The sequence below is a fragment of the Cricetulus griseus genome, chromosome 8 (genome assembly GCF_003668045.3).
Source record: "Cricetulus griseus strain 17A/GY chromosome 8, alternate assembly CriGri-PICRH-1.0, whole genome shotgun sequence".
NCBI classification, from domain to species: domain Eukaryota; kingdom Metazoa; phylum Chordata; class Mammalia; order Rodentia; family Cricetidae; genus Cricetulus; species Cricetulus griseus.
In genome coordinates, this window is record NC_048601.1 from 14,237,398 (window position 1) to 14,264,581 (window position 27,184).

General features: G+C 46.3%; 1 protein-coding gene across 2 annotated transcripts in view; it reads right to left on the reverse strand.

The window, feature by feature from the left end:
• Nucleotides 1-199: 199 nt before the first annotated feature.
• Borcs5 (BLOC-1 related complex subunit 5) overlaps nt 200-27,184 on the reverse strand; it is a 78,870-nt gene continuing 51,885 nt past the window's right edge. For both annotated transcript variants that reach the window (XM_027429874.2, XM_035448703.1), the window contains exons 4-5: nt 4,346-4,605; nt 200-4,269 (exon numbers count right to left, since the gene is read on the reverse strand). In XM_027429874.2, coding sequence (XP_027285675.1) covers nt 4,378-4,605 — 228 coding nt within the window. In that variant the 3' untranslated portion in view covers nt 200-4,269; nt 4,346-4,377. The remainder of the gene's footprint in view (nt 4,270-4,345; nt 4,606-27,184) is intronic.

Here is a 27,184-nt window from a genome sequence, read left to right on the forward strand (position 1 = left end):
TGCAGACAACACTGGGTAGGTCTCTAGGTTCACGGTATATTTTATATTCTAAGGAGTTAACTTCTAAAAGGTAAGAAATCATATACATGCATATATGTATATGTATGTATACATGATTACTAATGGTACAACTTTGAGGGAAACAAAGACATGTCTTAGGGTTGAGTTGCTATGATAAAACACCATGACCAAAAGCAACTTGGGGAGGAAGGGTTTATTTGGCTTACAGCTCCACAACACAGGCCATCATGGAAGGTAGTCAGGGGAGGAATGCAACAGGGCAGGAACCTGAGGCAGGAGCTGATGCAGAGGCCATGAAGGGTGCTGCTTCCTGGCTTGCTGCCCACAGCCTGCTTTCTTAGAGAACCCAGGATTACCAGCCCAGGGGTGACATTGCCCACAGTGAGTTGGGCTCTCCCACCTCAATCCAGAAATGCTCTTCAGGCTTGCCCATGGGCTAATGTAGTGGGAACATTTTCTCAATTGAAGTGCCTTCACAAGTGACTGTCCTGTGTCAAGTAGCCAGTGAAACATAAAATCTACAACAATGCCCTAAGATTGTAACCTGCTTTATTTTTTTTGTGTGGGGGCGTTTTGTTTTTTTGTTTTAGATAGCAGGGTTCACTGTAGTCTAGGTTGCCCTTGAATTCAGTGAGCCACCTGCTTCGGCCTTCTAAGCACTAAGACAAAGTGTGCACCACCAGACATCGTTATTAGTGGCTTCAGTGCCACTCCACAGCTGCTAACACCTGCACCTAAAGCAAGAGATGAAGGCCAGCCTCAGCTGCCCTTCACTGTAGTAAAGAACCTGCAGTCAGTGATCACTGTAGTAAAGAACCTGCAGTCAGTGCTCTGTGGTTCCTCAATACAGATAAATAAGCACATCACAGGGAAGCAAAACAGGTTCTCAGAGGCAGGGTGGACCTGAGAGGGGGAGCACCCTGGGAGCTCACAGCCTAAAGATGCTCTTCAAGTTCTGGGTGTGGTGGCACCTGTCTGTTATCCTAGCACTTGGGGAAAGAGACTGGAACATCAGGAAGTCATGATCCTTAGCTACATAGTGAGTTCAAGGCCAGCAGCCTGGCTTCCATGAAACCCTATCTCAAACCAAATGACTACAGTTGAGTATCAGACTTCACAGTAGATGGGAAACTCGAGATTGTTCTCTTGAGGCATGCTTGCCGATACCTTGACTGACCAGGCCCCATCTCCTACGTCTCACCTCTTCCCAACAGCACCGTTTTTCTGGGGACTGGGCCTTTCACATCCATGGACTTTGAGGGACATTAGCTCCAAACTGTAGTACAGAGGGAAATAAAAATGGCTTACCAAAAATCAAGAATAGAAACTTCCATCCAGGGCTCAGTGATAACTCCAGGCTAGTTCTTCACTTCCGAAACAACCTGTACCGGCCGGACAGGCCATGGGATACTAGCCAACTAAGAGACAGCAGAAGGATGCTTTGATACATCGCTCAGCTTCCCAGACTCCCTTGGAAAAGGACCCAGAAGCCTCGGCACCTGCTCACCCGGGAGCTTTCATCCACGGGCATGAGTGTTCCAGAGAAGCTGATGTTACCCCGGCTGTAGCTCATCCCAGTAGCTGTGTACAAGATAGAACCAGGCCTGACCTGAGCCAACTTTTAGCACCTTCTTCCAAATATCATTGGAACTTCACTGGTGGCCAACCCCACCCTGAAGGAGACCAGGAGGGGCTTCTGGGAAATGGTTCGGCTTAGCCAAGTTCACACCACCTCGCCCATCCCACAGTAACCGTTAAACTAAGATAATCCCCAGCACAAGCTCTAGCCACACCCTAATTTCTTGAAGAAAGAGGGCTAGCTACTCTGTTTTTTTTTTTTTTTTTTTTTCCAATCCCCAACCCTTCTGCCATGAAATGAGGAAACAGCAGGAGTGCCCTCAGGGGCTGAGTCTGAGCCACTTTTCAGGCACTGACTAAGCAAAGTTAAGTTGATGGCAGCAACGGAAGCCTGCACTGTTCACACAGCTCTGTGGACAATTAGCTCGTCTTTCTTTGAAGGTTTATGAGTATGTCTCTGTGCACAGAGCTGGGTTCTAAATATTCCAGAATCTCAGGGAAAGACAATGATGGTGGTGGCTTAGAAATGCCCCAGGCTTGGGGAAGAAATGGGTGCCCGCTGCGTTGCTCTTCACTTTCTACCCATTTGAAACTTAGAAAAAAAGGAAACTTATTTCTGAGGGCAAATGGGGCCTCATCTAGCTATATCACATATTAAATACTTTGTGGAAATAATATTAAAGCAGTGTGGAAGATCAAAAATGGAATGAAACACTATGGGGAGAAAAGATGAATGAATCAGAACTCAGTTTGGAACTAAACTCAATCATCTGACAACTGAACGCACACGTGAGACAGAAGGGTGATGCGCTGCCAACATGGAGTGAGCATTCAATGTAGGCCACCACTTCCTTCACCCACGACATGCTCTAAGAACCTTCTTAGGGTATTTAATAGAATTTGAGCTACAGGACATCGATTTTAAATTATACCTCCCTGGGAATTGCTCTGGAAATGGCCAACGCTCTAGTCGGGAGATAAAAATGTAAAGACCACCTTCCCCATCAGTCTCAACACAGGTAAAACAACAGCTCCATTCCCAGCTCGGTGCTGCAGCTCCCCCCAAAGTCTCTCACCTATTTCCACATGGAGAATGAAGGCACCAGCTCAGTAAGAGAGGCAGAGTGTGATCAAAAAGCTGCTCTGAAAGTGGCAGGTCCTGCCTGGGTTCTTCCAGCTCCAAAGAAATGGACAATCTCTCTGTTTAGTCATCTGGAACACACTAGGAACATTAGGGATGGTGAAATGGTACCTGTAACCTCAGCACTGGATACTGAGCCAGGAAGTGGCTAAAAGGTCACCTTGGCCTAGTACCAAATTCCAGCCAGAAGTACACAGTCAGACTTGTTTCAACTCCTAACACCCACAAAAAGGAATTACTAAACATTACTATTTTCCCCCTATTTCTGATTTGATCTTTTTTCTTTCTCATAGTTTAAATACTCATGCTTCCTTGACCATTCAACTATCTTATGCCCCACATTTTATCTTGGGCTTTTAAAACACTATAAATTAGTATCTGATTAAGAACCAGGATATTGTAGGCCTGGTAAGATGTCTCCATGGGTAAAGACGTTTGTCATGCAAGCCTAGAGACCTGAGTTCAGTCCCCAGAATGCACAGAAAGGTGGAAGGAGAGAAGCAACTCCACAGAGTTGTCTTCTGACCTCCAAGCATGAACTATGACAGTCCTACTCACATACAACACATCAAATACACAATCACAATGATAAATAAAATTTAAAAAATAAAAAATAAGGTTAGGATCAGATCAAGTTTAGTTGCTACACAATAAATTAAACAGATTAATTTTAATCTTATAAAACACTGAAGGCTATTCTGGCTCCTGATAAATCAACTCTGGGTTCTGGAAGAGGGAACCAGGTGGAGGCTGCAGGTACCCAGTCTGATCTCTGCAGAGCCCACTCTTTTCTGCAGGCCCCCCTGCCCCCCCCCCCCCCGGGGCCTTTCTTCCTTGAACTCCTGTGATGGGCAGCCGCTCTTTCCTCAGCTTCACGATCCACAGATGACAATGGAAGGCAGAGGCTGCGTAGCCTCCTGGTGTCCCTGGCACATCTGCGGAGCTCGGTGGGAATCTCGAGTGACAGAATGGCCGCCATGGGAGGGTAGCGTCAAGTGGCGGGTGCGAACCTTGTAGCGGAGGCCGAGGTGCCCGCGCTGACAGAGGCTGGGAACGCAGGCAGTTGCTAACAGACCACAGCTTCATGAGTGAGTGAAGGGAGGCTTCAGTCTCCAGTGACCCACAAAAGGGGCCTGCTCCCTGGAAACAAAGAGGCGGTGTTCTGGCAGGGAAGCAAGACACTGCCAAACACCTTGATGGCATGGCGCTTTCGAGGGACAATAACAGACTCAGACCTTATATTTACAACCACGACCCAGAGCGCCTGAGCCAAGGCCACAAGTGCCAAGGGGAACACGGTTTCTTAACGTTTTCTCCAGTTTCATTGCAGGAGCTAGTCTATATACACTTTTAATTAAAAAATCTGAGCAAAATAAAAATAACTCTTGATCCAGAGTTCTTTACAGAATTCACAGAAATTCAACTGTCCCAACTTCGGATATCAAGAACAACCGACGGGGTGGGAAAGTCCTTGTAGGTCAAATGCGTGCGTCTAAGCAAACACGGGGCCGGCAGGCAGGCAGGTGCCCGGCAGGCAGGCAGGTGCCCGGCAGGCAGGCAGGTGCCCGGCAGGCAGGCAGGTGCCCGGCAGGCAGGCAGGTGCCCGGCAGGCAGGCAGGTAGGCAGGCAGGGTGGCGCTAGCGGCGCTCCCGCTCGGGCCGCATGCTGAAGGGCTCCAGGCGCTCGGCCTCCGGCAGCATGCTGTTGAGCCTCTCCATCAGTGGCACCGTCTGGTCGATGCCCATCTGGATGCGGCGCAGTATGGCCGACATCTCATTCACCTTCTGTATCTGCTCCGCATACTTGGCGTATCTTTTCTGGCGCTCCTGCATGAAGCAAAAGAGGGTTTCCACGGACAGATCCATCTGCAGGAGGCAAACAGAAGCAAAGTAATGATAATAACACTCTGCTTAGCAGGGTCTAGAGAACAGCTTCTCCACCTGTGGGCCGCGGCCCTTTCTCAGGGATCACGTATCATGTCCTACATAGCCAATATTTACATCCCGAGTCATACAGTAGCAAAATTACAGTTATGAAGTAGAAACAAAAATAATTTTATGATTGGATCTCCACAGCACTGTGTTAAAGGACCGCAGCATTAGGAAGGTTAAGAACCACGGATCCAGTGAGCCAGTAGGGCTGTGTGTTCTCAATACCTCCTGTGCCGCTCTGCGCGGAGCTGAGTGGGGCACTTGGATGTGACTGGCTGCTTATGTTGTTCGTGTGCCAATGAGCAGGAGCTGACCAGGCCTTGGGGTGTTTTCTCTCTATGATAGTATTAGGGACAACCCCACACTGGCTAAAGTGTTGTTCTGTGGGTCAGCATGTGGCATTCCCCAGAAGGTGAGAATTGATGCCTTCAAGTGCCCTCTGACCTCCAGAGGCTCTCTCTGGCTGATTTATACACACATGAGCCTGTATGCATGCAGAGTAGGTAAGATGGAATCAGTGACAAAAAAGCAATGTTACTGTGCAGTTTTCTTCTTGCAGGGAGAGGGACAGAAGGCATAAATCTCAGTAGCTCCCTTGACAAACCAGCCACCTCGATACCAGGGTTCTTGTTGTGTTTTAAATTTACTTAATGTGTGCACTGGGGTGTTCACACCGGTGCTCGTGTGCCATGTTGCACTAGGGGAGGTCACAGGACAACCTGGGAGGTATAGGTTTTCTTCTTTCACCTTGTGGGTCTCAGAGATCAAACTCTCAGGGATTAGCAGGCTTGGCTGCAAGCATCTCACTGGCCCCAGGATTCTTTCACTGAGAGAAATCTCAACAGGGAATGAGTAACACGAACTCAAAATATCCCAGGACAGGTCTCAATAGTCCCCAAGATGGCTACTGCTTCTGACACTCAGCTAGCTCTAGACTTCTGCCTGGACACCCAGCCCTCCCAGTAGTTCTCAGTCTTCCTAATGCTGTGACCCCAACCATACAGGTCATCATGTGGTGACCCCAACCATAAAATTCTTTTCCTTACTTCTTTATAACTATAATTTTGCTACTGTTATGATTCACGATGTAAATATCTGTATTTTCTGATGGTCTTAGGTGACTCCTGCAAAAGGGTTGTCTAACCCCCAAAGAGGGTTGTGACCCACAGGTTGAGAATCACAGAGCTAGACGCTTTGCTACTGTTTTACAGAGAACTCTCTTTAAAAAAGAAGGTGGGGACATGGGAGGTGGGAGGGAGAGGGAACAGGAATTGATATGTAAAATAAGATTGTTTCTAAATTAAATAAATAAATTTTAAAAAAAAGAAAGAAGGTCTGGACATGCTGGCCCACACCTTGAATCTGAACACTCGGGAGGCAGAGGCAGGAAGATCTCTGAGTTCGATGCCAGCTTGGTCTACAGAGTGAGTTCCAGGACAGCAAGGGCTACACAGAGAAACCCTATCTCAAAAAATAAAAATAAAAATAAGAAAAGGAAGGGAGGGAGGGAAGGAGGGAGGGAGGGAGGGAAAAGTTAGCTGCAAAACAGACTGAGCCAGGTCCTTGGGAGGAAAAGGCTTTGTCATCCCAGGAACTGTCATTGCCCACCAAGACCATCAAATGGGACAAGATGAAGCGTGAGAGTGACACCGGTGAGCCTGGCTCTACATTGCAACAACAGTGGCAGAGATGGCAGGGCCAGAGGGATGGATTATCGGTTACAGCACGTGCTAGACTTGGAGAGAGCTAAGGTTCAGATCCCAGCACCGACATGGTGGCTCACAACCACCTGTAACTCTCACTCCGGGGGATCCAACACCCTCTTCTGAGCCCTAGGGGCTCCTTGCACATGTGTGGTGCACACAGATACACTCAGGCATAGTCATGCACATCATAAAACAAATCTTTATTAATAGAGTTTCAAAGGGAACATTTTAAACTAAGAAAAAGCCTGAGAATATGGACATGAAGAGAACTTTTTGCATGGCAGTACAATGTGCATCTTAAGTGTAATTACAGAAAAAGTATAGCCAGGCACATACCTTTAATAGGGAGTTCCAGACCAAACAGGGTTACATAGTGAGACCCTGTCTCCAAACAACAAACAAGGCAAACAACAACAAAACCTTAAAAGTTTATAAAGTAAACCCCTCTGGTAAACAAAGATTAATGTACTGAGGGAACTTTTTATATAAAGGCAGTGCAGCCTGTGTCCAGTGTGCAGTCAGGGTAGACAGAGCAGTTTCCTCAGCCTTGTACCCCACTCGCACTCACTCTGACACCCCACATGTCCATCCTGCAAGCTGCACTCATGCCCCTAGACGGGCATCCCATTTTCCGTCTCTTATATTGTACGCTTTTTGTTTGGGTCTGTTGAAGTAAACAGATCCTGACCACTGTGTCACCACCTGTCCATCCAGTCCCAGAATAGCCTAGGATGAATAGGACTGTCCCACAGCCTGAGTGTGTGCATGCTCGCACTTGACATGCCATGAAGAAATTACCCTGCACAGTTCCATCTGTCATTAAAGGACACACACAACGGTAATCCAAAGTTGTGGTAAGGACAGAATGGCACACGCAGATACCTAACACGGGAGTCACGGCACAGAGATTTTTCAAAACCCAGACTTTGTCTTTCTTCCTCCCAGAATGGCTTTGATGAAGCTCTGATCAGTCAGAGGGAAACTACAGGTGAAGGCACAGCTCCCAGGCCAGGACACCAAGTGCCAACTGTGCCTCCAACTGACCTGGAGGACCAGAGCATCACGTCAGCCTCTGAGCACTGCCCGGCATGCCCTTGTCTCAGCTGTGCAGATGTCACTGCTGAAGGTAAGGGAGGCCATCTCCTGTGGTCGCATGTCTACACCCGCTGCAAGACGCCACATCTCCTGTGTGTGCACGTCTACACCCGCTGCAAGACGCCACATCTCCTGTGTGTGCACGTCTACACCCGCTGCAAGGACCCCACATCTCCTGTGTGTGCGCGTCTACACCCGTTGCAAGGACCCCACATCTCCTGTGTGTGCGCATCTACACCCGCTGCAAGGACCCCACATTTCCTGTGTGTGCACGTCTACACCCGCTGCAAGATGCCACATCTCCTGTGTGTGCGCGTCTACACCCGCTGCAAGGACCCCACATCTCCTGTGGTTGCACGTCTACACCCGCTGCAAGACCCCACATCTACGCATGCTCCCTTTCTTGACCAGACACTTGCACTTTCAAGACTCTCTCGTCTCACCACAAGCTTCTAACACTACAGCCACTCCCCCCCCCACCCCCGGCCTCCGCCTCTCCAGTGACTCCATTCCTGGCTCCAGCATGCAGCATGGGATGTCTTACCACATAGAGCCTCTGAGAAAGGTTTCAACAAAAATGGGGGCTCAAAGCCAGGCCTGAAGAAAGCAAATCCTTCTACTTTTGCACAGTGAGGGGGGACAGACAGTATTAGGACTACTTCAGCTGGTCTTCAAATGCTCAGGAGACAAAGAGGAGCTGGTGGGAGAAGCAGAACAAAACCCAAATCCACCTGAGTGGGAACTCAGTGTCAAAGTGATCCACCATTGAAGGGCCCGCCTATGAATGACTACTCAGCTCCTAGGAAGTGGTGGGCCAGTCGCTCAGTGCTCCTGTGGGCTGTCTGCTGGGCCTGCCAAGATGCCTCAAAATAAATCTCTTGCGGCGGGGGGGGGGGGGTGCAGTGTGAATGGGAAGGTACAGCCAGCACAGCCCACTCAGCTCACTCAACTGCTCGTACGCTGGAACCTTCTCCAGTCATGTTCTACCTGGCTGGGAGATCCCTGCTCTCCATCCTTGACTCAAGCACAGGGAGACACATGAAGGCAGATATAGGAGTCGATCTGAACCCACCTCCCAGGCTCCTGTGGGCCATGGCTACAGTGATTGACAATCAGCTCACTGACTCTGACATGCATGCGGCTCAGCGGTTTTGACAACCATCTTGTGAAGCGGCTGTTGACATGCACACACTGCCCTGCATGGCCCCAGATCCAGCTGGGCGTGTAGATCATGCTTGGAAGATGTGGCACTGCTTGGGGTGAACAATGCACACGCCATTCCGTAGTCAGTGACTCTCGGTACATGCCATGCGCCGTGCCATAGTCAGTGACTCTCGGTACATGCCATGCGCCGTGCCATAGTCAGTGACTCTCGGTACACGCCATGCGCCGTGCTGGCTCCCAAGGACAGAGACACACAAATCATAAACTCCTCCCACCCACACCATTTACTGTGCATAGTAACATGGCTTTCCCACTGTCTGTCAACATGACTTTACTGTTCCAGGAAGCAGAGGCAGGCCAGAAAGAGAAAAGTTGCAAGTAAGTAGGTTACGGGAACTTCTAGAAGAAACCCCAACTATTTAAACAAACAATTTGATTTTCCAATAAACAGTGAGCACTGTTTATTCTCCACAAGTCGTGTTTTAAAAGCGATCCCTGCTGTGGTTATGTGCCTGTGTTCTGGTCTGTTCTGCTAGATGTGCCAGTCACGGCAGCCTCTAGGAAGGTTCCTCAGTTGCCAGCTGGTAGTGAGCTGATCACTGTCTACTTAGTTCCCTCCTTTCTGTTGCAGTTGAGGGAGAAAACATAAGTCATGCCCACAGCTTGGCAGGGAGGAAAACTACATGACGTCCAAGCCATGGGACATCTGTGGGTGACAGCCCCTGTGCCAGGCCAGGGAGATACAGTATTTCATTTTTGCATAAGACACTGGCACAATAAAGAGGTGACACTGCCCTCAAGGGCTCACCATTCAGTTAACCACCACTTCAAACCTTGTCCTCCACCTCCATATGTGGTCTCTGATAACTGAATGTTTCAAAAGACCTCTACACACACGCATGATATGTGCATACCCCACACATACATAAATACATGTAAAAAGAAAACGGCAAGCCACACCCAAAGAAAACTTTCGCAACACATACATTTGAGAGATTTATATCCAGACAAACAATTAGTATTGGCAATTAGTGGGAAATCTATCATGTCCTATCAGGACACCAGGGGCATTCTGCACGGACACGTGAAAGGTCCTCCTGAAACCTGGAGGAGCCACAATGCAGCCTGAGCATAGCGGCCCGGAGGAAAGGACAAAGCTAGAGGCGCTACAGTTCCCAACTCTAAGACGCACTAGGAAACTACCCAAGTCAAAACAGACACACTGACCAGGGACAGAACACACATTAAAAAACAAGAGTCAGCCTAGATGTCCATCAAGAGATGAATGTGAAATGTAGGACATATACACAAAAGAGTTTATTCAGCTATAAGAATAAAAGGGAGCTGAGAGATGGCTCAGTGGTTAGAGTACTGGCTGCTCTTCCAGAGGATCTAGTTCAATTCCCAGCAACACATGGTGGCTCACAACCTTCTATAATGGGATCTGATGCCCTCTTCTGGTATACATGCAGGCATAACACTGTACACATAATAAAGAAATAAATCTTTTTTAAAAAAATGAATAAAAGGAGAATAGAATTAAGTCATCTGCAAGGAAAATGGACAGAACTGGAGACTCATTATAAGCAGAATAAGCCCAGCTTAGATGTTGCATGCTTTCTCACATATGCAGAATCTAGACAGTTTTCTTTGTCCTACCACTATAAAAGCTTCATGAAGCTGTTAGCAAACCGAAATATGGCATTCAGGATAACCTGAATCTGTGTTCCCAGACCACAGTTATGAATTTTTGGCTTCAGAATAAACTACCTTACTCTCTGACATGAGAGCTGTGTTTTTACATGATCATAAAATAAATCCCTGAGGAGTGGGCCTCTAACTGTTTTGTTAAACATCAGGTGACTCTGGTGTGTGTGTGTGTGTGTGTGTGTGTGTGTGTGTGTGTGTTTGTGTGTGTGTGTTCACATGCACGTGCACACACACAACCCACTCATGCATGCCTGGCAAAGCAGCAGAAAGAGGAACTTGGGGAACCAGGATAAGGAGAGCCACTGGGGCACAGGGTGGGCATGCTTAGGAAAGAGGCACAGCCCAATGCTATCACACAGCTGTATTACCTAAACCCTGGAAGCCCTGTCACAATGAGGGGAGCAAGAAGCTATGCTTGGTTTTCATTTTGTTGCTTCTATGTGTTTAGGGTGTTTGTGGGGGGGGGGATATGAGTGGGTGGGTGCTATGCCACATGTATAGTCAGCAGACAACCTCAGGCATCAATCCTCACCTTCCACTTGGTTTGAGAGTTTTTGTTCTTCTGCTGGGTATACCAGGCTAAGTGGCCTGTGAGCTTCTAGAACTTCCTACCCCCTCCCTCCCTCCATCTCACCTAGAAGTGCTGGAACTACAGACATGTACTACCACACCTGGTTTGCCTGGGTTCTTGGAGTGGGGAGGGTTGGAACTCTGGTCTTCTGCTCAATTTTCAAATCACTCTGCAGCCCCTGGGGCTTCCAGGCTCATGACTGTCCTTTGTCTCCGGGTAGTTCCTGCTGTCAAATACATAGTGGCCACTGACGGCTCCTGTGTCCAGTGGGCTTGCACATCCGGCCTCAGGAGGGGTCTGCTCCAGTGGTCCTGCTCCTCACTGCGCTAGGGTGGAGGAACCTAGCTGCCTTCAGAACCCTGACTGGTTCTGAACCATTCCCAATGGTTCACGTCACACACCTGAACAGAGCTCAACCTCCAGGTAGGTCAGCCTTCCAGAGCCTGCAGATGGCCCATGCAGACACAAGAAGGCTTTTCCAGTTCCAGTCCAGGACCTCAGAGTACGGAAGGAGAGAGGGCAACCCCAGGAACAATACAGTGAACAGGAGGCTAACGAGCCATTTCAATGTGACAGGCAGATATGCAAGACCTGTGGAGACTGAGGAGCAGACAGACCTGGATCTAAACCCCGGTCTCGCATATGTCGATTACCTGTGGAGGCTTCGGTTCCTTAGCCTGAGCTCCAGCTTCCTCATCCCTCCTGCACTGGAGGGCTGCTATGAGAATTACAGGAGAGAATGTAGGCAATGTCTACAAGAGGCAGAAAACACGAACTGAGACAGGAATGCAGTCTGGAAACCTCTTCAAGACTGGGAAGCACTGGTAGAGGGAAGTGACATGTGACTGAAGTATGCAGAGACACATGATGTATCTGCCCTTGCTGCAAAGGTGCAGGGGCTGCGTCTCACCTCCACGGGCAGAGCCGTTCATCCTCAGGCTATGCACGATCACTGCCAGTTCCCACTGTGTGTCTCGCAGACTTAATCTTTGTTGTGAACTTCTACCTATGAAATCTTACAACTTGCTCCCCTCCAAGTTTCCCAGCAGAGCTGTCTCACACCAACAAAGAACCCAAGTCCTCGGGCTGGAGAGGGCTCCGTGATTAAGGGCCCTGGCTATTCTTCCAGAGGTCCTGAGTTCAATTCCCGGCAACCACATGGTGGCTCACAACCACCTTGAATGAGATCTGGTGCCCTCTGCTGGCCTGCGGGCAGAAGACTGTATACATAATAAAGAAATAAAAACCTAAAAAAAAAAAAAAAAAAAAAAAAGAACCCAAGCCCTCACAAGTCCTTCCTGGCCATTGTTTGTTTGCAGTCTGTGGTACTGGGGATGGGATGAACACCCTCTGGAAAGGCCTGAAGTCTTTTTAGCTGCTGTCTTTAGCAACCCTTACACTACTCGGTCAGACCCAACATCCTAACAGTAAAAATATGTAAGTACACACAAGTATGTGTTTTTAGAAATATTTTTATCAGCACCAGGGATTAAACTCGGGTCTCATATAGGCTATGCAAGCCTGAGTCATATCCCTAGTCCTTTATTTTGAAAACATGCCAAGCATGGGGCATACACTTTAAATCCTAGCACTAGAGAGGCAGAGGCAGGCAGGTGTCGGAGTTCAAGGCCAGCCAGTGACATAGTGACAACCCTCCCCACCAAAGCAAGCAAACAGACTTCCTTTTTCTCCAGTACTTAAGTAAAAAGGAAACATGGGCTGGATGTTATATGATACACCTGTACTCTCAGCACTGAAAAGATAGGAAGATTGGTCAAACTCAGGACACTGGGGCTAGGCTGGGCAACACAGCAAGACCTTATCTCAAAATAAAAACAAAAACTTATGGGCTTAAGTGAGAAAATATGTAAAATTGTCTGTTTTTCTCATCCTTTATAAGTACTATTTTAAAAAGTAATGTTCAGCATTTACTGTGATGTCTCTGTTCACTTAAGCTTCAAGGTCAATTGGGACTTGATCTCAACAGACAGCACCCCTGCACCTTCTCTGCACATAAACCCTATTTCCCAGGGAGAACACACTAGGAATGTGCTTTAGGGAGTAGCAGGCCACAGGGGACAGGACCACCAGCTGCCTGACATCTTTCCAGTCCCCTCTGTCCCAGCTTTGTTCCTCTCTGCATGGATAATGCAAGAACATGCAGGGATGCACGATTCTGCTCTCTTCCTCAGGAGCCAAGTGGGAAATGACAATCACTCACTTAATGAATTCTGAGGTCATTAACGTCTGTTGGGACCTGGCCATTACCAGATTTGTCTATTTGGCAACGGGCACTGTCAACACAAAACAGCTTTTACCTCAGAGTTTGTTCTGGAGCCAAATATCAGTGACTGTGACCTGAGAACAGTGTTCTACTGTGGTAGTCATCTCATGAAGTTTAAATCAAGAACCTTCTCAAGTACACTGGTGGGGACATCAGGTTGGTGGTTAGAGAGGGGAAATGTCTCCCATAGGTCTCAGGTACTCTCTGACATCCTTAGCATCCAGGTTAGTAGAAGCTAGTGGTCCATTAATTTACTGCCACAGAGGAACAGAAATACTTGTATGGCTTTCAGAAATCAGTTTTAGCTTCTACTTTCTAAAATGAGGCGTGCAGCACCTCTCTCTTCTACCACACAGGAGTGATACTAAGATTATAAATGAGGCTAGAGAGACAGCCTATTGGTTCAGAGTGTACCGAACTTCCAGAAGACCCGATATCAGGCTCACAAGCATCTGTAACTCCATCCTAGCCTCAGAGGGCACCCATGTTCATGTGCACACACACACACACACACACACACACACACACACACACACACATTAAACCTTTTTTAAAAGGTGTAAACAAGATGATATGTGCAAGTGTGACTTGTAAACAGAGCTATAAACTACAAGGTCATATTATTGCAACAAGTCTCACTGAATGGCCAAATATAGTTGGAGATTTGTTCTTCATAGCACTCAAAATTAAATTCCCAAGTTATATGGCCACATTCAAAGAAAACTCCTTTAGCATTGCCCTTCTTCAGTGCATCTGCTCCCAGAAGGAAGCAGTTAGCACAACTACAGGAATTAGCACTGCCCTGCAGGCACAATCTAGAAGTTAACTACAGCCTAGTCATTTCCCCAAAGAAGAGAGAAACAGCCAGTGAGCCCATGAGAAGATGTCTCTAGTGGATTGGGAAAGGAACATCAAACAGAGAGACTACTTCTCATCTAGTAGGAGGCCTAAAGTTAAAAGGCAGACAATAGCAAGTGCCAGTGATGGTATGGAGAAGCTGGTCTCCTTCCCTAACAATAGGCATTCAAAATGCCCTTTTGGTGGCCATTTTGACAGTTTCTCAAGAAGCTAAGCACAGTTAACTCCCAGGAAAATATAAAGGGGAAACCAAAATGTGTATAAATGCACAATTTAATATATCAGTGTTCACAGCACTAATTCTTCACAGTAGGCAGACACAGAAATAACCCAAGTGTCCATCACTATATGGAGGGAGAGTCAAACCATGGCATGTCCATAGAGCAGGGCACCATTTGGCCATAAAGTCAGATGAAACGTAAAACTGTGACTTGGATAAACCTCAGAAGTGCCACACTAAGTGAAGGAAACATAACACACATGGTCCCATATCAAGTATTCTTTCTCATGTAAGGCTCCAAATGGGCAATCTAGAGAGACAGACAGTAGATGAGTTGCCAGGTGGTGGGCATTGAGAGTGCTAGTGACAATGTGTGCCCCTTTCTGGGATAGGGCAAGTGTTCTGGAATTGGTTGTGTTGGTTACATAGTTACATAGTTACTAAAGACCACTGGGCTATACCTTGTAAATGAGTAAGCTACGAGACTAGGAGCTGAGTCTTAAGAGATAAACCCAATCCCTGACCTTCCTTCCACAGCTGTAATAGCTCTAAGCCATCCCTCCAGGCTGTTCTTAGTCTGACTTGGACTGGGAGCCTATCATGACCCTGACTCCAGGTGGCCTCTTACAAAGGATCAGAGTTCACAGTGATGAAACCGCTTGGCAACCCTGAACTAAACACTGTCCAGTGGCCCTCAAACAAACCACTGCAGATAAGGAAACCATCACAAACCCAAGGTGGATGCTCAGGCCACAAGAGCAGCCATCCAAGGAAAAAGATGGATGTCCAGGCCCATGCTTTATTGGGACAATACCAAGCCACAATGAAGGACTTGGGGCACCCCTTAGCATCCCTTCCTTCTTGTTCTGAAATTGACTCATACTGGCTACATTCTTCTTTTATTTTTCAATAAAAACCATGTATCCTTAAGGAGTCCAGCATGATATTTTGATGTACTGACACAGTGAGAGGCTTCTGGCAGTCAGGCTATTTCTCTTAAGCCACTGACTGGAGGCACCTTCAAGGTCTCCATTCTACACACCGGGTGATAAGGTTCCTCATGCCAGTGTCCATCCCTTAGCTGTTTCCACTGCTGAGACTAGGCTCCACTGCTGTCACTCAAAGTTGGCCCACTCTGGCCTGTCATCACTCTACTCCTGGCACACTTCTACTTCATGATTATAGTGGAGATTCAGACAATCAAAAGGCTGGCTAGGCCAGGCTCAACCCAGAACCTTTCAGGGTCACCTAAATGTTCTCTGGCCTCTTCTGTTCCCACAGAAGACTCAGCATTCTCCACAGGAGTCTTTTCTGGATGACTCTCTCTTGCACAATTGACAATGGATAGATGTTTTCATTAATTATACCACAGGCTGAGTGGCACCAGTTACCACATACTGGTATTCTGAAGTGACCCTGTTTTCCCAGTACGAGAGTTCTGAAGAAAACAGTCCTGAATAAGCTGCAACGACCGCTTTCAGAATGAACTCCAGCCACTCGTTCTCATATGTATACTTCTATTCTGAAAATTAGACAATGAAACCCCACCCCAGAAAATTGCAGTTAACTTGATTTACAGAAAACGAAATAGACTGTTGGGACTGTGCCTTTTAGGAATCCATGGATTGACTTGAAGGCAGAGCCCAGTTTACAATACTCACTGGTTTGCTCATTTTTTAACAACTGTGATGAGATATTCTACAAGTCACAGCTACCATTCCCCGAGTGTCTGGGACACTGCTGTTCCCTCTATATGCCTCCGCTTTTATGTCCCATGACAACCCTCAAGGGAACTAGCATTTTCTGTAAAGATGGGAAATTGGGGCTCTGAGAAGATAAATGGTCACCCAGCTAAATCAGCAGTGGAGATTCACAAATAGACACTTCTACTTAACTTGTGCTCCTCTTTGCTACAGACCCATTAATTCAAATGTCAGTTTATTTTGATTAAACCAGTACCACACTGAGTGAGGTTTGTCATGCCTCTTCAAAACCGAGACAGATGAATTTTCAAGTAAAGTAAGAAAACATTTGGTTTCTAATAGAAACACCAACATTTACTTTTAAAAAATAAAAGCAATGCATTGGCAGATCTAATGTGGATATTTACTAAGCAAATTTGAATGGACACTGAAGAAATAGCATCTCCTTACACACTGCACACTCTGATAGGCATCCCAGCTCCTGACCTCAGGGGCCTCACGACCAAGTACAGGAGACTTGAGAGTCCTTCAAGATGTCACACCCCACCCTTCCTCTTAAAGAGGAAGCCTGTTCCAGAGTAGAAGGCCCCTTGTCTCACGCACACAGCTGGGATAGACAGTCAACTGTCCAGATCTCCCGATCTCAAGTCACCACAGCATAGTCCGATTTAAGTGCGCAGTTAAGCCTACTGGTCACATTTGCTTTTCCATAATTCATTCTGCCTTGCAACTGTATGGGATCTAAAATTAAGCTTCTCAGGGCACCATTTCTAGCCATAAGAGAAACAGAATCCACTGTTAAATAAGGTCAAAAAGCAAACGACACTTAATAAATTAACATCTCCGTATGTTAGGGAGTGGAAGGCACTCAGGTGTGCCACGGCCTGTACTTAGAAAGCCTCTGGCCGAGCAGAGGGCTGGCCACTTCCTTCTGCATTACGTAAACCTTCTCCTTGGGCTCCCTATTGCCCTGCCACTTCCTGTTGCGCAAGGACAAACAATGGGCAGACTGTCGCCAATGTTTCCATTAATTACACCACAGGCCGGGTGGCATTGATTACCGCATACTGGACATTTTGAAATGACCCCATTTCCTTTGTTCAAGTACCCTATCCAAGTGTCTCTCAGTAAAGGAGCACATTTTACTCATGGCTTTGAGAGAATGAAGAGATAGCAGCAGCTGGGGAATCCAAACGGCATCGTCACTCTGTTCCAATCATTATTTTACCGTTTGCCCAGCCTCTCCTCATGCTGGCTTCCCTTCTGCGTCATGTCTAGCTAAGAAAGAAATCTCAAAACCTTAACCAGTCACTTCCCCAAACAAAACATGTTAAAAAGCAGACAGATCATGCCCCCTAGCCAGGGCTTAAAAAGGTATAGACAGCATCAAGTAAGAAAAGATATGTTGTAGATTCCATGCAAGTCTGAGGGTCTCACACCATACTACAATTCTCAGCTTGAGGCCCTAAGTCTGAGACTCTGGGGGTGGAGGGCTAATGCTAAATCCTGGGCCTCAAAGGCCAGCAAGGGAATTGGAGGAGACAGTCAGACAGATGAAGACACCCCACCCCCAAACATGCAGAGCTGTCATTTTAGGACTCCTTGTTCTGATGTCTAAGATGAAAGGAAAGTGGAAGTCTGTATGAGTTGTGTAACACTGGTATTTGTACACCCGTGCTGACGTCTATAGAGTGGCAAACTGGATTAGCTAAGTGCTCTGCAATCCCTTACTAAGGCACTCACAGTATGAGCACTGACTGCCCTGTGACTGGGAGAGTAGACCTCAGATGTGCTGGAGTTAAGTACCTCACTAAACTCCTCTACCATAGGCCCAAAGAATGAACTTGAGTGGTCACCATGGGATTTAGTATGCCACCCTTGCCAGCAGCCAGGAGCTTCTCTACAGTAAACTGGATGGCTGTTCATGGCCCGGGAGACTGATGAGTACAGAGGCCCACATCAGTCCCTACCTAATGTAGGGAACTACGCAACGCCACTGTAGAATTGATCCAGGAAACAGTTTCCCAACACTAAGGAAGAGACAAGGGCTTCCTTCTGATAAGGGACACTCAGATGGCTCTATCTGCTTAGGCCGGTGACCTGATGGAGGACGGGTACAGCAGAGGGTAGGGCACGCGTTATTCTAGCAGGATAGATGTAACAGAAGGCAGAGAGCAGGAGCGGAGGCTGCCCAGAAGCTTGGATTTGGTGTTTTTTTGAGACCTCAATTATGACCGTTGCACATCAGATGGAAGGCAGGTGAGTATCTGACTACAGAGAATCCAAGTCTCAGCAAAAAGATAAGGGAAAGAAGGACACAGGCTGCGGTACTCTGAGATAAGGAGGAAGCCATGTTCTAACTTCTATGGAATACCATTCCACACTCTTTCTCTGTGTGTCTCACTGAACTTTAGAGAAATACGTTTTAGTCAGAAATGGTATTTTTTGTTCTCATAGCTCCTTTGGGGTCTTTGCTCTGATTTACAGTCTGGCTGTCACCATACCTTCCCACACGGGCAATTCCCAGCAGTGATTTAGTCTGCCCTTAGACAAGAAAGAAGCTCTCCTAACCAGTATGTAAAGTGGGAACTGTGGAGCCCCACCAAATTGTCAACCAAGTCTTAGGATATTAGCATGCGAGTCTGTCAGCATGGGCAGAAGCAAACCATCTGCTGCCCCCAGCTTGGGGAAGCCCCTCAAGAAATCCTTTAGGAATCTTCGAGGTCTGGAAGAAGTAGATGTTTCTATAAGGAGTGGTATAGGTGTGCAAAGTGTCCTCCCAGCAACAGAGACTTCAGAATATACAGGTAAGTGCAACAGGGAAAAAACTGAACCAGGTGATGGTGGCGCACGCCTTTAATCCCAGCACTCGGGAGGCAGAGGCAAGTGGATCTCTGTGAGCTTGAGGCCAGCCTGGTCTATAGAGCAAGTTCCACAACAGGTCCAAAGCCACAGAGAAACCTTGTCTTAGAAAAAAAAAAAGAAAGAAAAAGACTGTTAAGGAGTAGATTCTTGGACATGGACATTGGTCAACACATCTGGTGACTTTCAAGTAGAGATAGTTCCAGGTCTTCTGATGCTGTCTGTATTAGCTAGGAGGCCTCTTTCCTTCCAGGAAGGCCTGCCCAGGCCACTCTGTCTGGAACTGGTAGCTCACTGATGGTGCACGGTTTCCCTTTACCTTCTTTTGTAATTGCCAACCTTCATGTTTTTACATGCTGTCTACTTCACTGTTTCCTTTTTCTGTCTTCCTTGTTGTCTGTTTCTCCACTGGAGTATAAGATCTAGGAAGGATTTTTCCTGTTTGTTTGGTCATAATTCCCTGACACCTACCAGCAGTGCCCTGACACAGAGCTTGCTAATTCATTCACCTAGGGGATGGAGAAAGGTACATGTGTACAGAGGTCTGAGCACATTCTGTCTTAGTAACCTAGTTTCTCAGTTGCTGTGACAAAACACTGACAAAAAAAAAAAAAAAAAAACAATGTGTGGAGGAAAGGGTTTATTTAACTTACTTTGCAAGTCACAGTCCATCACTGAGTGATGTTAAGGCAGAAATTCAAGTAGGGCAGGGACCTGGAGGCAACTGAGTCAGAAGCCATAGAGGAACGCTAATTAGGCCTTTGCTTTCCATGGTTTGCTCAACCTTTCTCATACATCCCAGGACCACTGCCAGGGCTGGTACCACTCATAGTGGGCTAGGCCCTCACACATGGATCATTAATCAAGGAAATGCCCCTCAAAGGGTTGCCCAAAGGACAATCTGGTGGAGGCAAATCCTCTTCCCAAGAGACTCTAGTTTGTATCAATTTGACAAAAACTAAACAGCACATCGGTAAGAAAAAAACAAAACTGTATATACGAGTCAGAACTCTTAGATGGCTGACACACATGAAAAAAAATAAAGGCAAGTGAGGAAGAATCATTGAGAATCCCACCATTAACATGCCCTGTAATCAATGAGCTGCCATGCGTCTTTTCTGATCTTTAGGAGTATTGAGTATTGAACACAGTTGAAGTCAGGTTAAATGCATAGTTCCATGTCTTGGTCTTGTTCAGTGATCTTTGAGAACACAGTTCCCCAAACGACTCTGTTTCACTCACAGTAGGACTTAAACCCTGTGGAGTTTACTATGTGACCTGACACTCTTGAGTCTCAAGCTTTGCAACACGTATCCTATACTGTAGGAGTAGAAGCCAGAAGATGACACAGATGCTCCAGCTATGGATCAAAGTTGAGTCTAACCATGAGCACACACCCATTCCCAGGCTCCTGGAGATCTGGCCACGTAACTGAGTTCAAGCCAGCGTAATGTGAAACCAGTAGGTTCAGCCCATAAGCCACTCTCAGTCTTTGCCGTTCCATGATGTTCTGCCAGGTAGATACTGTGGCGATCACAAAGTCACAGATGTAAGGAACCTGGATACATGAACTCAACAGAGAGCCATCTGCTAACAAGAAAGATTTCCTCTGAATATTAGCACAAGCTATACTTCTGTAACGTCTGAAAAATTACACAGGCCAAGTGTATTGACACTGCAGCCTAGTCTACTAGCTCTTGTGATTTCCCCTGACAGAATGAAAAAGCTTATCAATTTGTGGGATGAAGTAACTGAAGACTCTAGGAAGCTGTCCATTCAACAAGCACTCATTGTTTACTACAAGGCAGGCATTATTTTAGGCAGTGAGTCAGCTTTCCATCACTATCGAAAACAAACACTGATAGAACCAGCTTAGATGTTTATACCAGTCCTTCCTTAAATCTGTGCCACAGTAACTTGTAAGATAGACAGGGAGCATGCAACTTTCTGGAAATGCTTTGCTTCCTGCAGCAAGGCTGGCTTATAGGAGCTTACGGGGCAACTGTTCACACTATGTCCTCGAAGCCAGAGGTTAACCTGCACAGATTAGAGTTTCTTTGAAGGGTTTGGTACCCATGAACAACCTGGAGATCTCCCTTCTGGGTGGCTCTACCACCTCCCAATAGTGTGACCCTGGGGACCAAAACTTTAGTACATGGGCCTTTGGGTGACATACAAGATCTAAACTATCGTAGCACCAATGTCCAAATTTGCTAACATTCCTTATTATTCTCAATAAAGACATGGTGGACAGGGAAGACCTTTTCTAAGCCCAGTTCCATGTCTATAAACTAAGTGTCCTTAATACTACCCACCCACTAGTTTATAGGCTACAGGCATTTTCTGGGGTTCCTTACAGGAGGAGGCTACCCCCAAAACCTCTAACGCTGCACAGTCTGTGGAGGAAGGAGACAAGACTCTAGAGCCTGGCACATGTGGCTAGCAGCAGGAGAGCTGACAAAGGCAGCTGTCTAGGGCCACATCTAGGGCAGCAGGCACAGTGGTGGTAAGTAGGGCTGCTCATACATGCTCAAAAGTCAGTGTCGAGAATGTAAAGAGAGTTAAATCTCAGAGCAGGAGCAGTCAAATAATCGGGCTATGCTCATGCCTAGCCAAAAAACACAAGCCTACATTTCCAACAGGCAAGTAATAAATTCACCTCGGCCCTCTTCCAGCATTTCTGTGTCTTGGCAGGGCAGGGATGGTAGAAAGGAGCATGGGGCTGGGCTTGAGGAAGCACAGCACAGCATGCCTTACCACCAGAACCCGAGCGAGCCCAATCTAGTCTATATTTCCTGCCGCCCAAGGGACCGGCTCTATTTCTTACTGCAAAGAAAGGTTGCCCAGAGGATAAGTGAGTGTGTGCATGTGTAGGGGGAATAATTATACTGCATAGTCTCAACCTGAAATTTATATCAGAGTAATGTGTGAGACAGAAAAAAAAATGTGGACTTTTCTAGAAATGCTTTGTCTCAGTATTTCAACAAAACGGACCCGACCATCTAGCATTCTCAACCCATTTTATAATTTCAGGTCAAGAAAGCAGAGATGGAAGCCAGAACATGTTCAAAGCAGGGACAGTAACCAGCTGATGTTATGTGAAGGAGGTTCAGTTACAGTGGCCGACAGAGAGTTGCCTGACCAGTGGTTCATGCTGAAAACTTCCCTGAGAGAGACAGAAACAAAAGAAAAAGCATCTACCCCTCCTCCTAAAGTCCTAAGGACAAATCTAGATATAATTCCACCAAAGTTCACCCTGGGGAACTGATGAGTTCATTAGGCTTCCTTACTGAGCATGGGTGAGGCGTTTTAGCCAGGACCATAGGTGAACTTAAAGCAGCCACATTCGAAGGTCTGCACCCAGCATGGATAATGGCTTCCCCCCATGGCTGCATAGATGGAACTGCTCTCCTCGTCCTCCCCCCACTATATCCTTTAGCCCCACCCACAAGACCATGTGCAATTACTGCAGGATTGCATGCACTTGGTTGAGGGTAGTGACAGGATACTCAGGGGAGGATCCCATGACCCTCTCCACTCCCTCCTTTTAGGAGGGAAGGGAAGTACAGTCAACAGCAAAGATGTGACGGGCTTTTTCGAGCAGGCACAGTTGAATGCCCAAAGATGTCGAAGCTTTGTCTGGAAGGAACAGTCCTGTTTCAACCCCCCTCCACCCAAACCACACTAGTTGGCAAGCAATCTCCTTCTCTTTTGCCTCTTAGTAAGCCTGAATTTCAAAGATAGATGTAGCCTAAAATGTAAAGTGTTTGCCACCTTCAATCTTTAACAGAAATGACAAGATACCAAGAAAACCTCCAAAAGTGATCAGAAGTGATGTGTCCACTGCTTAGAAGTCAGGGACTACTATTTTACCACCATTTATTTCCACGTCTCCAGAAAGCCCAGGCTTCCTAGGGAGTGAACCAGTTTGCCATTTACAAGCATTACTAGAAGCAGACCAAACAGGTAAATTAACTACAGAAATTCCAAAAATCCCATACTTCTGGCATGAAAGAAATCAGTCAGGGTTTGTGGAAAGCACAGTTCAGAGACAATAATCAGCCTTGTCTCTGTCCAGGTCTTTATCACATGGGTTGTTGAGGGCAGGGTTCTAAATGGGCCAGTACTTAGCGTGCTACTAGAATCAAGACACTTCACATGAGCCAATTCATGGCAAGGTCAGGCCTTTCTGTTTCTGTCACCACATGTAGTGAAGACAATGCCTGACACTACAGGATATCGGGCCCAGTTCTAGGCATGGCACCTACAGTAACTCAGTCAACCCTCCTCAAACCTGTTTGAGGCAGTCTAAAGCAGTTTGAGGCTATACAGCTAGTCAGAGACAATGTGAGGATCAGAACCTTCCTGTGTAGCTCTAGTGTTCATGGAAATATTATGTGAAATGGCTACAAACACAAACACCAGAGTCCCAATACCTCTCCCCCAGTCCAGAGTAAAAAACACAACAATCCCCTTAGCTATTTATTCATCTGTTGTTCTCTATCTTATTTTATGACTATGGGTTAGCTGCACTGACTGACTTCATCTAAGTAAGACTAGACCAGGGATCGCTGAGGTCATCCCAATGCCTATCAATATGCTGTGGTTCATCAAAACTCAAATCTGTTTCTTCACTGTCCCTGAAGACCCAAAGCTAATTTGCCTCTAAGACTGCCAAGCTGTCTCCACCTGTCTCCACTCATATCCCAAGACCTGTTTTCTCTAACTGCTCCAGGATACCCTGATTCTCTCCTTCCATTATACAGCACAACCGAGTGCTCCGAGTCAGCAGCACTCTACTGACACTGCTTCATTGATAGTGATGTCGCTTTTGTATTTTTGTCCTGCATATTTTCATTTCTTCAGCCAGACGAACCTTTCAAAGAATAGGGACTAGGTCACATTTCCCTATAATCCCCAAGGGACCTACCTCCCTTTAAGTGGGTATGCCATAGTTGTTCAGCAATAGTGGTTGAGTGATGGGTAGGGGCACCTTACAGCCAATAAGTAAACCAGTGGTCAAGGTCTACTGTAAGGCTCTTGTTACACAACATTTGTTTAACTGTGCAAAGATGTGCTGCATTTGCTTCATTATATAAAGATGTGTGCCTTTTTAAAAATTATGTAAGGATGTTACTGTTTTTACCTTACCTGCCTATGGCACCTGATTGGTTTAATAAAAAGCTGAACAGCCAATAGCAAGGGAGGAGGTATAGGCAGAAATTCCTGGCAGGGAGAATAAATAGGAGGAGGAATTTAGGCCCAAGGGAGAAAGAAAAAGAGATGACAGGAAAATGCTGGGCACCAGCCAGCCAGACACAGAGGAAGCAGGAAAGTAGGACATACAGAATGAAAGAAAGGTAAAAAGCCCTGACGTAAAACGTAGATGAAGAGAAACAGGTTAAATTCAGTTAAAAGAACTAGTGGGACAAGCCTAAGATAAGGTCGATCATTCACAATTAATAATTAGTCTCCCTGATTTTATTTGGGAGCTGTTTGGTGACCCAAAGAAAATGACAACTATAAATGGTGCCACACACCAGGTGCCAAATGTTGTTTTAATTCTGGCACAGTGGCTATACCTTAATCTATTGCCATCTCAGCCAGCAATTGCAACTCTGCAGCTACCAGCCTGCTTCCCAAGCAGTGGCCTGGCTGCTCAGGCCACAGCCTGGTGAAAATTCTGCTCCAGTAGGCACCAGCACTGTTGATGCCACTAAATGCAGCTTTAACTAAATCTCTATCAGAGACTCAAAGGCTAGAGTGAAAACCTGTGAACTCAGAGAGGCTGAGTAGCAACTAGCTAACCCTCTCTCCTTGCTGGCATCCATGAAAGACCATGCTTCTGCTTCACCAAACCAAAAAAAAAAAAAAGCTGTGCCACTCCAACCCCCACCCTACTACTTTCTGTGTCCATCTCTCCTGGATGCCCTCTGAGGCTCTAAGATTACTTTCTGTGAACTAAAGGCTAAGGAAGCCTCCTGATCCAAGGTTAACCAAAGGCAAACTTGGGGTTCACAATGCGATTGGGTATCCCGCAACAGGCTGTGAAGGCAGCCACCTTCATTCTTGTCTCCCCTCTTAGATGTATGTACTCAGGAACATACATTTATCAGTCAAGAGCACCACCCAGCTTTCATATCAAAGGCTTATCTAAATTTGATATTGTTTTATGTGAATCAAAAACGGTTCCAGCTAGGTTTCCTTTTGATGTGAACAATGTGATGACAAGGGCTGTAGCTTTGTGGGATGTCTGCTTAACACACCGCTGCCTATCCCTGGAGATTGCTAAGTCTCTGCTTTTCAACACATACAGCATTGTGGCACTTCTTCACGCTTCAACCACATCTTCAGGAAGCATCTGGGGTGAGAGCAGAGAGTCTGCGCTTGCTCAAAACCACACGTTCTGCCTTATTTGTCTGGAAGTGACTAATCTCAACCCTTGGGTATGCAGTGAGCAGAGATGATGCCTGGGGTTTGCTAACACTCACCCGCTGAAACACAGACACATGACATCACCAGTGAAATCCTGAAACTGTCACTCCCTCTGCCCTAAGAGCTCAGCACTGTGAGAACTGTTCCTTGTTTTGTAATAATCTTGAGTGACTAGTGACTGACTATCCCATCTCTGAAATGCTTGGAGCCAGAAGTGTTTAAGGAGGTGTTATTGTTGTTTGATTTGGGAATACCTACATAAACACAATGAGATATCCTGTGGATGGGACCTAATTCTAAAAATGAAACTTACTTATCTTACACATGTATCTTACACACATAGCTTGAAGATAATTACATATGGTTTTCTTAGCATGCCTGTATGGTGTGTGTTTGCTTGTTTATAGTGCTGGGGGTAGAACTCAGAGCCTTGACCACACTAGGCAAGCACTTGTCCATTGAGCTACATCCCCAGCCCTCTGCCTGTGTATTGAGTGTGATCATCACATTAATTCAGGTACAGATGTTTCCACTTGTGGAAACTGTTCAGATTTTAGAGCATTTCAGATTATGGACTTTGCACTGGAGATGCTCAATATATCCTAACTACTCAAACTGAATCTCAAAGTTCCTCAAACTGAATTTTAAACTCAGTTTAATGTGTTTATGTGAGTGCTCCAAAATAGTGGTTCTCAACCGCTTCCCCTTCCCTCTGACTAATGCCCTTAAAAGACTTTGGTCTAACTAACTTAGAAAGAGATTGGGCATTAGCACTTTCCAATCAGAAAATAGCTAGCTACCACCATAACATTCAAGTCACTATAGTACCATTGTATCATTGCTGGCTGGTTGGTACTATATAGCTCATAGGGCCCACGGCTAGGTAAGACTTGATGACTGAACCCTCACTCCCAGCCCACAACAGCCTATATAGCACCTTCTGGCACTCTGAAAGCCAGCTAAAAAGAAGAAACTTCTAGATCGGTCCCAGCAAACAGTGACTGTGGAGTTCTTGGCTCTAAATGGATATAGGTATCATTCCTGCTCCCCTAAGACTGTGGAACAATACAAAAGAGGTGGCAGAAGATTCTAAGAGCCAGAGGTTGAGTAGGACTGCTGTAAAACAAGGCCCTTGTAATGGGAGATGTCATTCTATAAATATGTTCCTCTTATTGGTTGATGAATAAAGCACTGTTGGCCAATAGGGAAGCAAGATAGGTGAGTCTAGGAGATGAGGAGGATTCTGGGTAGTGCAGGCACAGAGAGATGTCATGTAGACTGCAATAAGAGGCCCAGACCTTTTCTCTGGTAAGATAAGACCATGGAAATACTTAAGATTTATAGAAATGGGTTAGTAATTAAGACAGAGATAGCCAATAAGAAGCCAACAGATTTATAATTAATATAGTGTCTCGTGTGTTATTTGGGGGCTGAAGTGGCAGCTGGTGGGAAAGAGTACACATAACACTCTTGTTTTCATGAATTCACATCAGCTACGGTTACCTAAACAAGAACAAGCCACTCAACTTTCCAGCATGGACAGGAGAGGGTCCCATAAAGCCCATCTCTAGCTGAGGAGATATTGGCAGTTGATGGCTTTGGAAGAGGACAAATCACTTTCCTTCAGGAGTGTAGCCTCTGATAGGGATTGCTCATGCTCCAGCAGATGTGCCACACCATGCATACATGGACAGCACTAACTGCAACTCAGCGGGTCATAAAAAGAAAAAGAAGACATGAAATTAGAAGGGATGTGTATGCTGAGGGCACTGAGAGAAGTTAGGGGGAAATGGGATGGGTATGATCTAAACTACATTGTATACTTCTCTGAAATTAAAGAATAAATAAAAATACTATTGAAAATGCATTAAGACAAGACAATGGAAGGAAAGTACTTGAAGAGGA